The sequence below is a fragment of the Dendropsophus ebraccatus genome, chromosome 4, assembly GCF_027789765.1.
Source record: "Dendropsophus ebraccatus isolate aDenEbr1 chromosome 4, aDenEbr1.pat, whole genome shotgun sequence".
NCBI lineage: Eukaryota > Metazoa > Chordata > Amphibia > Anura > Hylidae > Dendropsophus > Dendropsophus ebraccatus.
The window spans coordinates 145,939,171-145,954,293 of NC_091457.1; the positions used below are offsets into that span (position 1 = coordinate 145,939,171).

General features: G+C 44.8%; 1 protein-coding gene across 2 annotated transcripts in view; it reads right to left on the reverse strand.

The window, feature by feature from the left end:
- Positions 1-2,552: 2,552 nt before the first annotated feature.
- The window catches only part of HEBP1 (heme binding protein 1), a 45,115-nt gene continuing 32,544 nt past the window's right edge, over positions 2,553-15,123 (reverse strand). For both annotated transcript variants that reach the window (XM_069967351.1, XM_069967350.1), the window contains exons 2-4: positions 11,015-11,153; positions 3,844-4,024; positions 2,553-2,916 (exon numbers count right to left, since the gene is read on the reverse strand). In XM_069967351.1, coding sequence (XP_069823452.1) covers positions 2,742-2,916; positions 3,844-4,024; positions 11,015-11,153 — 495 coding nt within the window. In that variant the 3' untranslated portion in view covers positions 2,553-2,741. The remainder of the gene's footprint in view (positions 2,917-3,843; positions 4,025-11,014; positions 11,154-15,123) is intronic.

The window sequence follows — 15,123 nt, forward strand, 5'->3', positions numbered from 1 at the left end:
AGACAAAGATAAGGTGGGAGGGGGCTAGGGCAACAACAGAGGTGAGAAGAGAGAGAGAAGAGTTGGGAGCGGGCAGGGGGGGGGGTAGGGGTGAGGTCAAACGGGGTGAGAAGGGGGAGAGGGGTATTTAGGCTTGCAAAGTCTCAGGCAGTAGGTGTAGTCAGCTATCCAGAGGTTTGTGAGAGTGATGAGGTAGAAGACTGAACCAGACTAGAAGGGGGTGGGGGTGGGTCACAAGAGGGTAAGTTGGGTATTATATTTGGAGTCCAGCCAGGGCTTCCACAATTTAAGGTATCTATCATGGGACCTATTCGCCCAACTGACTAGCTCCTCAAATCTACATATCTGGTTCACTTTCTGATACCATTCGATGGTGTCGGTAAGAGTGTCTGTCTCCACTTCAGCGAAATGAGCGCCTTAACCGCGGCCAAAAGGTGGGTGGTCGGGGCACTCTTAGCGGGTGTGTAGCCTTTTACAGGCAAGCTCAGCTTACTACGGATCCCATCACCTCAGCTATCACTTTCTCCGTTTTAGTCCAATATAGTTTCAGTTCAGGACAGCTCCACCAAATGTGGGTCAGCGATCCGGTGTGCCGAAGACATTTATCGGAAGGGGCAAATTTATAACCAAAGAGCCACTCTAGTGTCTTATACCAGCAGAACGGGAGCTTAAAGTGGTTCTCCTTAAGGAGTACACATCTGGAGAAGCCATGGGAGTGCCGCAGCACATGTTGCACCTCTGTTTCCGTTAGGGTGATATTTAACTCTTTCTCCCAGGACATTAAAGGGGTAGTGCGGCGCTAAACAAATATTCACTAAATAACACACATTACAAAGTTATAAAACTTTGTAATGTATGTTATGTTAGTGAATAGCCCCCTTACCCGTGTTCCCGCCCACCCACGCCACCCCCAGAGCATAATTGTGCTCAGCCAATCGCTGCTGAGCAGCTGATGACGCGGCAGAGGGGGGCCGGCACGAGGGATGGTGGGAGTGGTTCGGCCGGCCGCCCGAAGATGACATCATTGTCACAAGATGGCGGACGGGAGTCGACACGAATCAGGTGAGTATAGAGCACTAGACTTCCGGGTCTAGCGTGGGTGGGAACACGAGGAAGGGGGCAATTCACTAACATAACATACATAACAAAGTTGTATAACTTTGTAATGTGTGTTATTTAGTGAATTTAGCGCTGCACTACCCCTTTAAGTAGCCTGGCTTTAAGGTATTGGAGAGCGAACTGACCAATTGAAGTGTCAAAGGTTTTGCATGGTGGGGATCTAGGAGTTCAAATTGCCACCAACTGCTAGAGCAAAGAAGGTGAAGTGCTTGGTTAAGTGCTTGTTGCTGCACAGAACAGAAAACTGATGAAAACATTTGACATGTCTACGACATCCACAGGAGCCTCCCATTATGGGGGATATAGAGTTGGCTGAGTTACAAGCTAGGGTATACAACAGGAACAGGAAGTCCATTACAGGATATATACTAGACAGGAAGTTTGGCAATGAGACCACAGAACAGATGATTTTCATTCGGGGGGATAAAAGCATATAAGGTGACAGATAGTTTAATATTTTTATTTACCAATGTAGTAGAAAGTTAAAAATACATTTCATCATAAAAAAACTCCTTTAAAACATGCCTGTCATTTCTGACAGGCAATTTTCCCCTATAAGCTGTCCTGTGGGTAAGCACTATTTTTGGCCATTATATAACTTGCATTTTCACCAATTTTTTGCTCTGCAGGCTTCAAGTGTACTTTTTTGTTATCCCTGGGTTAGTGGGTGGAGGCAAGCTGCTATCTATGATCGCTCCCTTACTCTGTACACAGAAGAGTATCCTTATATCTCTATACCATACATTCAAAATGAGCAACAGCATAGAGGACATTATAGAGCAGTCTAATCCGTGATTTCAGTGTTGGAGTGAGATCTTTATAATTTCTCACCCTCTCCATAGACGTTTATGGGCTGTTGTAACCTGATACTTTGGAGATCTGATCCTACTGGAGTTGTTTTTCAGAGTAAGGGTCCTATTCCACGGGCCGAGCAACCATGTAAACGAGCACCGATCTGCTAGATCACCGCTCGTTTACTGGGCCTATTCCACAGCCCTGATGATCGTTAAGCAAGGGCTGCAGGGACATCGTTACCGATGTCCTTGCAGCAATACATTACCTGTCCAGGCTTCTCCTGCTACCCATCTTCCTCCCCGGGTCCCGCGGCGTAGCATCAGCTTCGGTGCGGCCTGACTGAGCTGTCAGGTCGCTTAGCCAATCACTGGCCGCGGCGGTCCCGGCCTGTGATTGGCTGAGCGGTCTGACAGCTCAGTCAAGCCGCTCTGGAGCTGCTGCTGCGAGCGGGACCTTAGATTTTTTGTTCTGGACTTAACTTGTGTTATTTGGCATCTAAGGTGTAAAAACTTTATTGGCTATGACTAGGGGCCTTTATGGTGTTCTCAGTGACAGCTCTTTATTTCTGCTAGCCTTCAGCAGTTAGTTATAGGCAACCAAAAATAACAATAAAAATAATCGAACGAGAGATACTCAGATTTGTAAATCTTTGGATATTGATGGTTTTAATTTTTTTTTTCTTGTACTATATAACTACATTGTATTATAAACTGTAGTGGTTTCATATAATCAATACATTTTAAAAACACACAAAAAAAATTTGGTCAATAAATGAATTAAACAATTTCCATGAAACAAGTTTTTCCGACTTTCAGCACACTACTCTTCTATGTTTTCTTAACAAACCAGACTTCATTTCGTCTTCCGTAAGGTTTCATAGGTGGGTCGTAACCGCAGCAAATATAGTAGTCTCTATGGTAAGATGCCTCCGGCCCAAGACAAGAACTGAGCATTGCAGCATGGGATACAAAGTCGGCTTCTTTAGCAAATCCTCCAAACTGCCTGTAGGTTACAAAAGAGATAAAGTTTGAGACATTTAACCGAACGTTCAGGTTCGAATGGACTCGAACCCAAACCCAGTTTGCTCATCTCTAATACATATTAATTTATATTTATACATTGCTTTGGTGTTTTAGGCATTGCATTGGAATATGTAAGCATTCTATACAATATCTTCATTTCAAACAATGCTGAAATTTTTACTTTTTCCCCCCAAAAATAAGACAGTGCCTTATATTACTTTTTGCTCCCAAACAGGCACTATGTCATATTTTCGGGGGATGTCTTATTTCTCTCCCCCTGCCTCCCCTTGGCTCTGCAGCCCCGGCCCTCCCTCGGCTCTCAACCCCCCGGCTCCTCAGTTTACATCTCTCCGACAATCTTTCCAGGATCGGCTGTGATGAAGGTGTTTGTCCGTAAAACACAGCATATCAGCATGAACACCTCATACTGACTCTCAAGCACAGTGGTGAAGGTGGTCATTGAGTCCACCAAGAACGCCTACGTAGAATGAGAGGCCATCTACCAGCAGCTAAAACTTGCCCAAAACTAAGGCTAGGGCTACACAGCAATTCCCAGTCACGTGACCAGGAACCACCTTGTAGTGCTGCCTGGTGCCACAGCTCCATCACTTCTACAAATGAAGAGAGTCACGTTGGGTCACAATCGATTGTGCATTGCAATTGAACTTCATTCAATAGTAGGCGTGATGGAGGTGCATGACCGGCAATGTAGCTGTACTTTGGTTCTTGCATCCACTTAAATGTCCCAAAACGACCTAAAACCATAGCATTTTTTATGAATGTATACTTCATTGCATGTGTTGGCTGTTTGGTACATGGTCATGTGATTTAGGATCAGGATCGGTAAGAATATTGAATTGGGAGTAAATGTGCATTTATCAAAAAACATTTATGGTTATTTTCTTACATGGCATAGACGGTCATCCCTTCCCTGGTCTCAATGTGAATGCTTTCATCTGTGGGAATTGGAGGATCTCCCTGGTACTGGCTCGGAATCCGCAGCACCACCTTCACCTTTGGCTGGAGAGACTCCTCCTCTGTAGGGTAACTGATCATCGAGACGGGCGCTGTCATTCCCATTCCTGCCCCTTTAAATGAGAAAAAATATTTATATACTTGAGTATATATTACCACATTCATTAGACAACTGATCTGAAATGTTAATAGATCATTATTATGGTACAATAAACAGACATAAAATTCTATGTAACTATCATTTCAATGATTTCAGATTTCAGAAATTTTGAGTGGTGAGGGCAAAGTGCGGGAATTGCAGCTTCCCTATCGTCCCATTGGCATCACAACAGTATGGTGTATATTCGCCCCTGCGAGCCCCTGGGACGAAGGAATCTTTTAATGAAAACAATCAATCAATCATTTTAATCCCCTCCCACGGAAGTATAAGTAGGTCCTCCCCCCTTTACATCGTCAGTCTTTTTCACTTCGTCCTGTTAAGCCCCACGGGACCTTACCCCTCCTGCTTAATCTTATTGTGTTTTCTTTTTGTAGGTACCTTAGGACACAGTCTGTGTCCGGATTGTTGGCGGTTGTTCGGGCCGCGCGGTGTGGAACGCAGGGCTAGGCCTTGCGGTTCACTGACCCAGATTCTGACGCGGGGGACCGCGTCATCACGTCGGACGCCGACGTTATCCATCATTACGCCGGCACCGCCTGTGACGTCACAGCCGTCCGCTCCGCACTACTTAGTCTGTGCTTGGAGCTCACACAGCCTGGGTCTGTATCTCTCCAGGAATACTGGTGAGAGTTCCCTACCTGTTGTGATTCTTCTGAAGGTCCGTTGTGCCTTCTGCCTGTGAAGCAACTGAGCAGTATTACTAAAGTTACTAAAGTAAGTGGAGATAGTCTCCTGTTACTGGCTGCCATCTAGTGGCTATTTATGATATTAAAGGCTAGGCCTGTTTTTTTATATTAGATGTCTATACAAACATGTATTCTTAAGTGTATATATTGTTGCCAGATGTCAGCCATGGAAACTAGTCCTTCTGCGAAGAGAGGTTCCAAACGCAAACATTTTATGTGCGCTGACTGTATAACACCTTTGCCGGATGGTTATGAATACCGTACGGGAGCTCTTCTTTCAACTTTCAGGTTCCATGTTATTATACAATAATAGTTACGTGGGTTATATATGTGTTTCAGTCCGACGTACAAGATGTGGTAGTTTGGGTCAAAGATTACGTGGAAAAATCCTTGAATAACAAAGAATGTCGTCATTCAAAGATCTAAGCGTAGCATATCTCCTTCTGTTTCCCAGCCTGTAAGTATTGATTAGGCGGGCTGGGTTCTGCCTCATTCCTCACTCTGCTGCAGGCCATAGCAATCTATTGCCGAGCCGGGATCAGCGTCATTCCGACGCTGAGGCCCGGCACGGGCAGAAGAACGGATCTCCCCCCCGCGATCGCATCGCGGGGGGGAGATCCGTCCCACTAGACACCAGGGACGTGCGGCGCAGTGCCTCTAAGTGCAGCTGTCAGGTTTGACAGCTGCACTTAGAGGCTTAATTAGCCGGCGCGGCAACGGGACCCGCGCCGGCTAATAGAGGCACTGCCCGGCTGCACGTGTCAGCCGGGATCAGCGCCGTTCAGAGCACGGTCCCGGCGGGACCCCGCTCTGAACACCCCGAGCGGCACCATGACGTATCAGATACGTCATGCGTCGCTAAGGGGTTAAAGGATATTTTCCTATGGACAGTATATACAAGTTACGTAGAGCTGTCCAAGCTGAGATTCACCCGGAGGAAAGTGAGGATGGTGGCTCTCACATCAAAAAGCCTAGGGCTTTTTCGATTGGTGAGTCATCTCTGTCCATGATGCAGAATGAATGGAAAAAACCTGAGAAGGCTCCAGTATTAAGCAAAAAATTCAAGACCTTATATGTCCTCAAGGAGGATCATTGTAAGGATTGGATAGAGCCTCCTAAGGTGGATACGGCAATTGCTAAGTTATCCAAAAATACAGTGTTGCCTGCCGAGGATGGCTCTAACCTGAAAGATCCTATGGACCGTAGAGTTGAAGTAGCCTTTAAAAGGTCCTACAATGCTGCAACAGCCCAATGGGCTGTGTCTATTTCTTCATTTGAGGTCTCCAGGAGCCTCAGGAGATGGTTGGCTAAGGTCCAAGAGGATCTGGAGGCAGGGGTGAACAGGGACAAGGTCCTTCGTTCATTCAAAAAAGTAAATATGGCTATAGACTTTTTATGTGATGCTGCTTCACAGGGTACCAGGTTGGCCGCTAAGTCTATGGCCTTATCTACAGCCGTCTGCAGAGCCCTCTGGTTAAAACCATGGGCCGGTGACTCCAACTCAAAATTCCAGTTATGCAACCTAGAATATCAGCCGGGCCGGTTATTTGGCCCAGAACTGGATAAGATCATGGAGGAAATGTCAGATAAGAAGGGTAAATCCTTACCCTTGACCTCAGCTAGTGGGTCATATAAAAATCGGAGTTCCTTTCGTAGAGGCAAATCCCCTCAAAGAGGTAAAAGCCGTTATCAGTCCAAGGGAAAAGGCAGATATTACTCCAAAAGAGGTGGAGGTAATCAGCAGAAAAAGCAGTCGCAAAGAAGCCGGATTTCTGACGCCAGAAGTCTGCCTGTGGGGGGGCGTCTGATGCATTTTCTTCCCGCCTGGGACACTCTAATGAAAGATCCTTGGATCATAAGCATTATCAGACAGGGTTATGTGCTTCCTTTATTAACCTTTCCCCCCCCCCCAAGGTTTCTCGTATCTCGTCATCTAGGTCCGGTAAGACATCCTGTGCTGGAAGAAGAGATTCTTCACCTGCTAACTCTCGAGGCTTTAGAAGACGTTCCTACGTCGGAAATCGGTCTAGGAGTATATTCTCCAGTGTTTCTCGTGCCGAAGCCATCCGAAAAGTGGAGGCTTATTATAGATCTAAGGTATCTAAATTGGCACATGGAGAAGAAGAAATTCCGCATGGAGAATATAAAATCCGTAAAGACCCTCCTCCAGGAGGGGGACTTTATGGTTTCAATAGACCTCCAGGATGCCTATCTTCACATACCTATCCTGCCTGCCCACAGGAAATTCTTAAGAATAGCTATTCAACTCCAGGGGAGAATAAGACATCTTCAATTCAAAGTACTTCCCTTTGGAATAACCTTGGCTCCATTCATCTTCACAAAGGTAGTGGCAGCAGTCATGGTCATTTTCAGGTTGAAAGGAATAAAAGTTATACCTTATCTCGATGACTGGTTGATTATGGCTCAGACTCAGATTCTTCTAAAGGCTCAATTGGAATATGTCCTGGACATATTGCTCCAATTGGGCTGGCTAATCAACCAGGAAAAGTCAGACCTGACTCCGTCTACAACAAAGACCTTTCTAGGGTTTATCATAGACTCCAGACTAATGAAATTATTTCTGTCACCACCCAGAGTTATCCGGATCCAGAGAGGCGCCCAGTTTCTTATTCCTCCCAGGCAAGTGTCGCTTCGGACCCTGATGAAATACCTGGGACTCCTCTCCTTGGCGGCAGAGGCAGTTCCGTGGGCTCTCTGGCATATGAGATATCTCCAGAGGGAAATCCTGTCTACATGGAACAAGAAACTAGAGGACCTGGACGCTCTGCACGTACTATCAACGGAGACAAGGCAATCCCTAACTTGGTGGAGACAAGTGGTACATGGAGTCTCGATAGCCGAACCGCTATGGATCACGATCACGACGAACGCCTCAGGCTCAGGCTGGGGGGCACATCTGGAGGAGAAGATGGTCTCAGGGTTATGGAGCAGTCAGGAATCCTTCCTTCCCTCCAATGTTCAATGTGCTCTTCACATCAGAGGCATCCACAACACCTTGGCGGATCGTTTAAGTCGAGGGTTAACAGTCCCGGGAGAATGGTCTCTTTCCAGGAAAGTTTTCATTCAGTTAACCCGGAGATGGGGTCTTCCAGAGATAGACCTCATGGCATCAGCAGAGAATGCCAAACTGAAGAACTTTTGTTCCCTCTACTCGGCAGACAATCCGTCGATAGTAGATGCGATGTCCATTCGATGGACATTCCAGCTGGCCTACATATTTCCACCAATCTCTATGATACCGAGGGTTCTCATAGAGATCAGGATGGATCAGACCTCAGTGATTATAATCACTCCATTTTGGCCCAAGAGGTCGTGGTTCACCCTTCTCATGAACATGAGCAAGGGAGAATTCTGGAAACTCCCATTAATACCGGACCTGATATCTCAAGGACACCATCTCTGCCAGGACCTTCCCAGTCTCAGTCTAACGGCTTGGAGACTGAGGGGGCCATACTAGAGTCACAAGGTTTCTCGGAAAAGGTGCTCCGTACTCTCTCTCATGCTCGTAGTATGTCTACTAACAAATCTTATGGCCGTATATGGAGGATCTTTCAGGCATGGTGCCTGTCGAAGCAGATCAACCCCTCGAAACCTTATACTCCTCAGATATTGGAATTCCTTCAAGAAGGATTTGATAAGGGGTTAACACCGGGTTCCATTAAGGTCCAGATAGCGGCAATGTCGGCTCATCTGAATTTTAGTCTATTCAAAATTCTGGAGATCAAAAATTTTGTTAAAGGTATAACGAGACTGAGGCCTAGAGTGACTAGACATGTGGACTCTTGGGACCTGTCCTTCGTCCTTAGAAGCCTTTGTCTTCCTCCGTTTGAGCCTCTGGATGAGGTTGATTTAAAATTCCTAACGTTCAAATGTGCCTTGCTTTTAGCAGTAACCTCTGCTAAGCGTGTAGGAGAGCTTCAAGCTCTAGGATCTTCTCCTCCATATGTCATCTTCTCGGAGGATAAGGTGACACTCAGGTTTCTACCAGGGTTTCTGCCCAAAGTTCCTACCTTTGCCAATATCAATGAGTCGGTTATCCTTCCAGTTTTTTCCCCCTAAGAGCAACCGCAGAGTCAGGTTAAACTCTCTCTGCTGGATGTTTCCAGAACCCTTAGAATCTACCTATCTAGAGTAGATTCATTCAGAAAGGATGAAAATCTGCTAATCCTGTTTTCTGGGAAAAATAAAGGAAGGAAAGCATCAAAACCATCCATTTCCAGATGGATTTGTGATGCAATAGGGTTAGGCTATACATCTGCAGGAAAATCTCCACCGGAATTTACAAAGGCCCACTCCACTAGATCAGTGGCTTCTTCCTGGGCAGAAAGAGCAGCAGTACCATTGGAGAACATTTGTCAAGCTGCCTCATGGTCATCATTGTCTACCTTTGTTAGACATTATAGAATTGAGGCTAACCTGTCAGCTAGAACGGCCTTTGCCAGGGCTGTTCTCAACGCAGCCTCTATAGATGACCCACCCTAGGGGAATTTTTTTCGTGCTAGTTCCCCATACTGTTGTGATGCCAATGGGACGATAGGAAAAATTATTATGTTAATTTGTTTTCCCTGAGACCCATTGGCATCACAAGACTCCCTCCCTCTTGTGTTCTTGCTATGAGACTGACGATGTAAAGGGGGAGGACCTACTTATACTTCTGTGGGAGGGGATTAAAATGATTGATTGATTGTTTTCATTAAAAGATTGCTTCGTCCTAGGGGCTCGCAGGGGCGAATATACCCCATACTGTTATGATGTCAATGGGTCTCAGGGAAAACAAATTAACAGAATAATTTTTGCTTCCCTACATAGACATTTTCCTGTTGTCACCATTAGGGGGCGCTCAGTGCATAAAGATTTTTTACAGCTTCCACTTTTCAGTAGTAGTTCTATAAACTCACACACAGAGAGTTGCCCCTAGTGGTGGCTACAGTCAGTTGTATCATGTTCTGGGAAGGAGAGGCTTACAGGTATATGGGGTAGATATTTCAATTCCTCTGTTTAAGCTGAGAGTTATATGGATGAAATCGAATTGTTGACCATTTCGGCTGAGGCTACACAGGGATTTTGGCCATAACAGGCACCAAGGATGGATTTCTTGCTGTCAGGTTGCAGTTGTGCCCAGTTGTGCCCACTTGTGGGTTGCAACAGATCCCAGTTACTTTAGCCCCAACATAGTGCCATCACCGCAGTGCAGAACAGCTGTCAACTGATGGGTAACTATGGAGGAGATTCTGGCTTGGCTATTATTTGTGTCAATATTAATCATGTTTCAAGGCACTTTAAGGGGAATATGTCATCAAAAATAACCCATTGTGTAAATCAAGATTTTGGTGATTTTTTTTTTTTACAGTTTACATTTTACTATCATGAAATTAATCTTCATGATAAAACCTAAAACTAAGGGCTGTATTACACGGCCCGATATTAAAGAGACTGTCAGTAGGTTTCTGGTGTCCTATCTCAGGGTGACATAAACTAGTGAGAGAGAAGCTGAACAGAATGATGTATCACTTACATTGTTCTGTGCAGCTGATCCAGAGATCTCCTCCTGAATAACATAGACAATAAGTAGTCCTCTCCATTATGTGCATGAGCCCAGTAGTCCTGGATATTCATGGGAAGCAAAGCTGCCTTAAACGAGGGCAACAAAAACTAGTGACAGAAATGCTGAACAGATCAGTGTTTTACTTACATCATTCTGTTCATCCGTTCTCTCAATATGCAGGAGAATAGGATACTTGCCCCACCCCTCCCTCCAGCTGCTGATTGCCTATACACAGCATGGATAGATAACTGCCAATCAGCAGCTGGAGGGCGGGGGGAGGGGTGTGGCAAGAATCCTATTCTCCTACATATTAGGAGAACGGCTGAAGAGAATGATGTAAGTAATACACAATCTGTTTAGCATTTCTGTCACTAGTTTTTGTTGCCCTCATTTAAGGCGGCATAAACCTAGTGACAGATTCTACAAGCAGAGACCTCAAGCGGGGAGAAGCAGGAGCTGCAGGGAGCAGTGGGGAGGGCTGCCCAGGTAACCCTTAGATTGTCTGGGTGCCCATAGAAGACAGCGGCGGTCTGCTGCCACCGCTCCTGTTGCAAAGAGCAAAGGCCAGCAGACCATCGTTATGACTCTCATTTTGATACCTCAATAGGTGGCATCAGAAGGCAAGCCCTTTACCTTCTGTAGGAGCATTGCTTTGCTTTCTATTATTAGTTTATGCCATTCTGATAATTACCTTTATCATTGGAGCCTCCAACATATTTTAGGAGCTTTAGGACACATTCCTTCGACCCTTCATCGAATGGCTTCTCAGATGCTTCTACCGTGGCGTACTTCCCACCCTCATAACTTCTTTCTTCAAAGGTCATTCCATTCTGAAAGTACATGAAGACCATGCTGACCATGGATGCCACATAAAAGTCGCTCATCTATCTGGTCTTTTATCACCAGCATTACAGATAAGTGTTGGGCCTTCAGGATTAAGCTATTTTCCTTACTTTTCATCCCTACAGAGCCATCTCAAGAGCCTGATGGTACAGTCTGATGGTAAAGCCTAATGTATGTGGCTCAGGGGGTGTGATAAGGAGGCAGAGGGGGTGTCAGTTATGTTCAAGGGAGTTACAGGGGAGTTATCATTAAGTAAAAGTATATATCAGGAATGGGGAAAGGGGAAGGGAAGGGGGAGGGACGTGGCATAGAAAAAAAAAGTTGGAATCTGGGTACATGAGGCTTGTAAATATTTTTTAAAAACTAATTTTCTTTTTTTGCACCGACCACAGGTCCTCTTTAGAGAGAGTGACCTAGATCTTTTTACTGATGAGAGAAAAACACTTTTATTTTGTATGTACGTTATTATAGGGACAGCCATTTTGCCATTTTAGCATGCATTTAGTGATATACTTCACATTAAGCCCCATAGACATAGGCAACAATGCACAGGACCTGTCTCTACATATCTCTATATACTGATGTTACCTTTCACTGTAATGCTGAACAGATCACTTTATGGCAGTCTCCTCCCTATCATCACAGGCATAGGAGTAGAAGCATCATCATAGTATTTGGCCTAGTGGTAAAAATGGAAACTGCAAGATGTCTGTATTATTTTCTAATATACTGTAGATAGATATAGATAAAGAAACGCAAATGTGTAAAAAAAAAAAAATCAGGAAAAATTGTAAGGAATAAAAACACTGCCTCTCTGTGGTGTACTTAGATGTATATTTGGTTCAAAAATGCTACAACCATATCTTAGCTGAAAGTTTGTAATCAAATATAAAAGAACTAGAAACTATGCTGTTTTGCTTTCCCCACTGACTTTAATGCCTCTTTCGGTTGAGGCGTGATTTTATTTGCAGTGGAATACTCCAGGTATCCAGTTACTTGAGGAGTTTTTTTTTTCTTGTGGGTTTTTCTATAGGACAAAAAAAGCCACAAAATAAGAAAGTGTGTAGAATGCATAATGGAATGAATACCGGCCTAGTCTATGTGTTATCTTTACAAACCAGTTTGCCAGTTCAGATCTTTTCTTTTGGTGTCAATGAGAGGGAAGAGATGGGAGGAACGTCCCAGCCCGAATAATCAGATCATCCACACACCACAGCAGAACACTGTCCTATCTAGAGATACAGAAACTGCAAAACTCCTGCAAACACTGACATAGCACGGCCAGCTATACTAACAAAGTACTGAACAATGTATGTATTAAGGCATATAGAGCGTTATATAACAAGTTACTTACAGCTCCAGAGGCCGGATCTCTGCAATCCCCACTGCTAATAATAGGGACACCATTGTGTCCTTTAAGGGGCCCAGGATTCCTATTGGGATCAGCTTGAGCCATTTAACATACCGGGGCTATTATTTCTCTCATTCAGGCCCCTATAAATTCATCATGACTACAGTAGTTTTATAGCTCTCAGTCCGCAGTATTCAGTGTTAGTACCGATAAGGTACAACAAGCTTTTTCACAATGTAGAGCCCGAAGTGGATCCTACTTTATAGATTTATAGAGGTGCAATTATAACAGGCTTCTGAATATCATGTTTGCTTTATAGAGATGAGCGAACCTGGAGCATGCTCGAGTCCATCCGAACCCGGTCGTTCGGCATTTGATTAGCGGTGGCTGCTGAAGTTGGATAAAGCTCTAAGGTTGGATACAGCCAATGACTATATCCATGTTTCCCACATAGCCTTAGAGCTTTATCCAACTTCAGCAGCCACCGCTAATCAAATGCCGAACGATCGGGTTCGGATGGACTCGAGCATGCTCCAGGTTCGCTCATCTCTATTGCGTTAGCATCTGCTGCTTGACATTGAGCGCTACCACTACCAGGTCTCAGTCTCCTGATCTGTCCTATTAGTATTGGCAGTTGGTCTTCACTGCACATGCAAGCAAGGGGGATTGGGGGAAACTTGTGCCGTGTCCCAGTACACTGCCTATAATGGTTGCTGTATGTGCCTGTGTAATGGGCAGTACTATTTTGATCGTTATTCAAGGCTTACAGGGTATTCTATGGCTGGATGAAAGGTGTATGTACAGCATTTTTCTGTGTTTTCTACTGTGCTTACTTCATTGACAGCAAGCATATACTGAAGGACACTAAAGGTTAAAGAGGTTGTCTGGGCAAAATCAACTTTTCCCCTATCCACAGGGTCTTGGGGGGGGCTTTTGATTATGAATAGAGACGTGCAGGTACAGCATGTGACCAATGGCTCTATTCATTTCTATGGAGGTGCCGGAGAGAGCCGAGTAAGCCGGAAGGGCGCTGTACTCAGCTCTCTCCAGCACCTCCATAGGAATGAATAGAGCCACAGATCACGTGCCGTACCCACAGCTCCATTCATAAAGCAGAAGTTGGGGCCCGACTAAGATCACCGGGGGGTACAGAGATTGGACCCCCCATGATCTTTTACTTTTCCCCTATCCTGTGGACATTGTGTACATGACTTTCTAGGCTATGTTCACACAACGTATATTTCTGTAAAACCACGGCCGTGATTTATACAAAAACGTACGTGCCATTGCTGCCTATGGAATCCCGGACGGAGCGTATACACAATATATACGCTCAGGTCGGGATCCCTAGCGGCGCCGCAAACAACTGACATATCAGTTGTCTGCGGCTGCTATTCATTGCATAGCAGCCGCAGAAAACCCTGTCAGTGCACACTATGGAGCGAGCGTCTCAGGCTGCTCGCTCCATAGTGTGCTGTAGAGAGTTCTGATGCGGGCGCGCATTGATGCACCCGCATCAGAACCCTGCAGCTGAATAGATCATCCGTCCGGTACTGCAGTGATGTTTTCAGAGACCGGCCGTTCGGCAACCCGGTCACAGAATGGACAGTCTCTTACAAAGTGTGCACATAGCCTTACTCTGTGGTGAACTTATCCACAATTCTGATCACTGAACTCTGGATCATTCTCAAAGGGTACTATAACACCAAACAATTATCAGCCGTACTTGGCCGATTACCGGCCGATAATCTTTGGTGTAACAGGCGATGTTAAAAGGCAACAATAAGTCAACATGCACAATGTCGGCTGATCGTTGTCTTAAAACATGACCAACGATAGCGACCGTCTGCTAGCTGTTGACCTCCATAATAGGAGCTCATTATATCGGTGTTCATTTTATGAAAGGGAATTATGTGGTGTTTCATCAGCCTAGGAACATAGATGGTGATGTACTAAGAAGTGATGGGATTCAGGACTACAGACAAGCCAGACTTGCCTGATATGATCGGCGCTGTATATTTTTGGGTGATACTATATAGAACTAGTCTGTAGCACTGTAGTTTACATTTATGTGTTCCCTGCATTGTGTCAGAGGTTTTCAAACACTGCTTAGACCTTGTTATTCAGTAACTAAAAGGACTTCATTTTAACTAATGAGATGATCCGTGTGGAATTTAGCAAAGAGTTGTGAAATTGGGAACAAACCAAATGTATGTTCATTACACATCTAGTGAGGATCAATAAGCTGGAGACCATACGGGAACTACCAACTATAAAAAACACAAGAACAAAAGGCCCTGTGAGGTTAGTCGGAGGAAAGATGAGAAAAGATTACTTTACTGAAAGAGTAGTACATACCTGGAACAAGCTTCCAGCAGATGTGGTAGGTAAATCTACAGTAACCTAAAGTAAATCTGCCTGGGATAAACATGTATAATAAAGTAAATAATATAAGGGCGGAATAGATGGAACAGGGGAGATTTTTGTTCCAACAATCTTCTACAAGTGCTCTACAGAAGTACTAGACTGGTTTCAACAAATTTTAATATAATTTGTAATATATTAGTTATTTGTCACTGTATCAATAGCTGCGAGTTCCTTGGTGT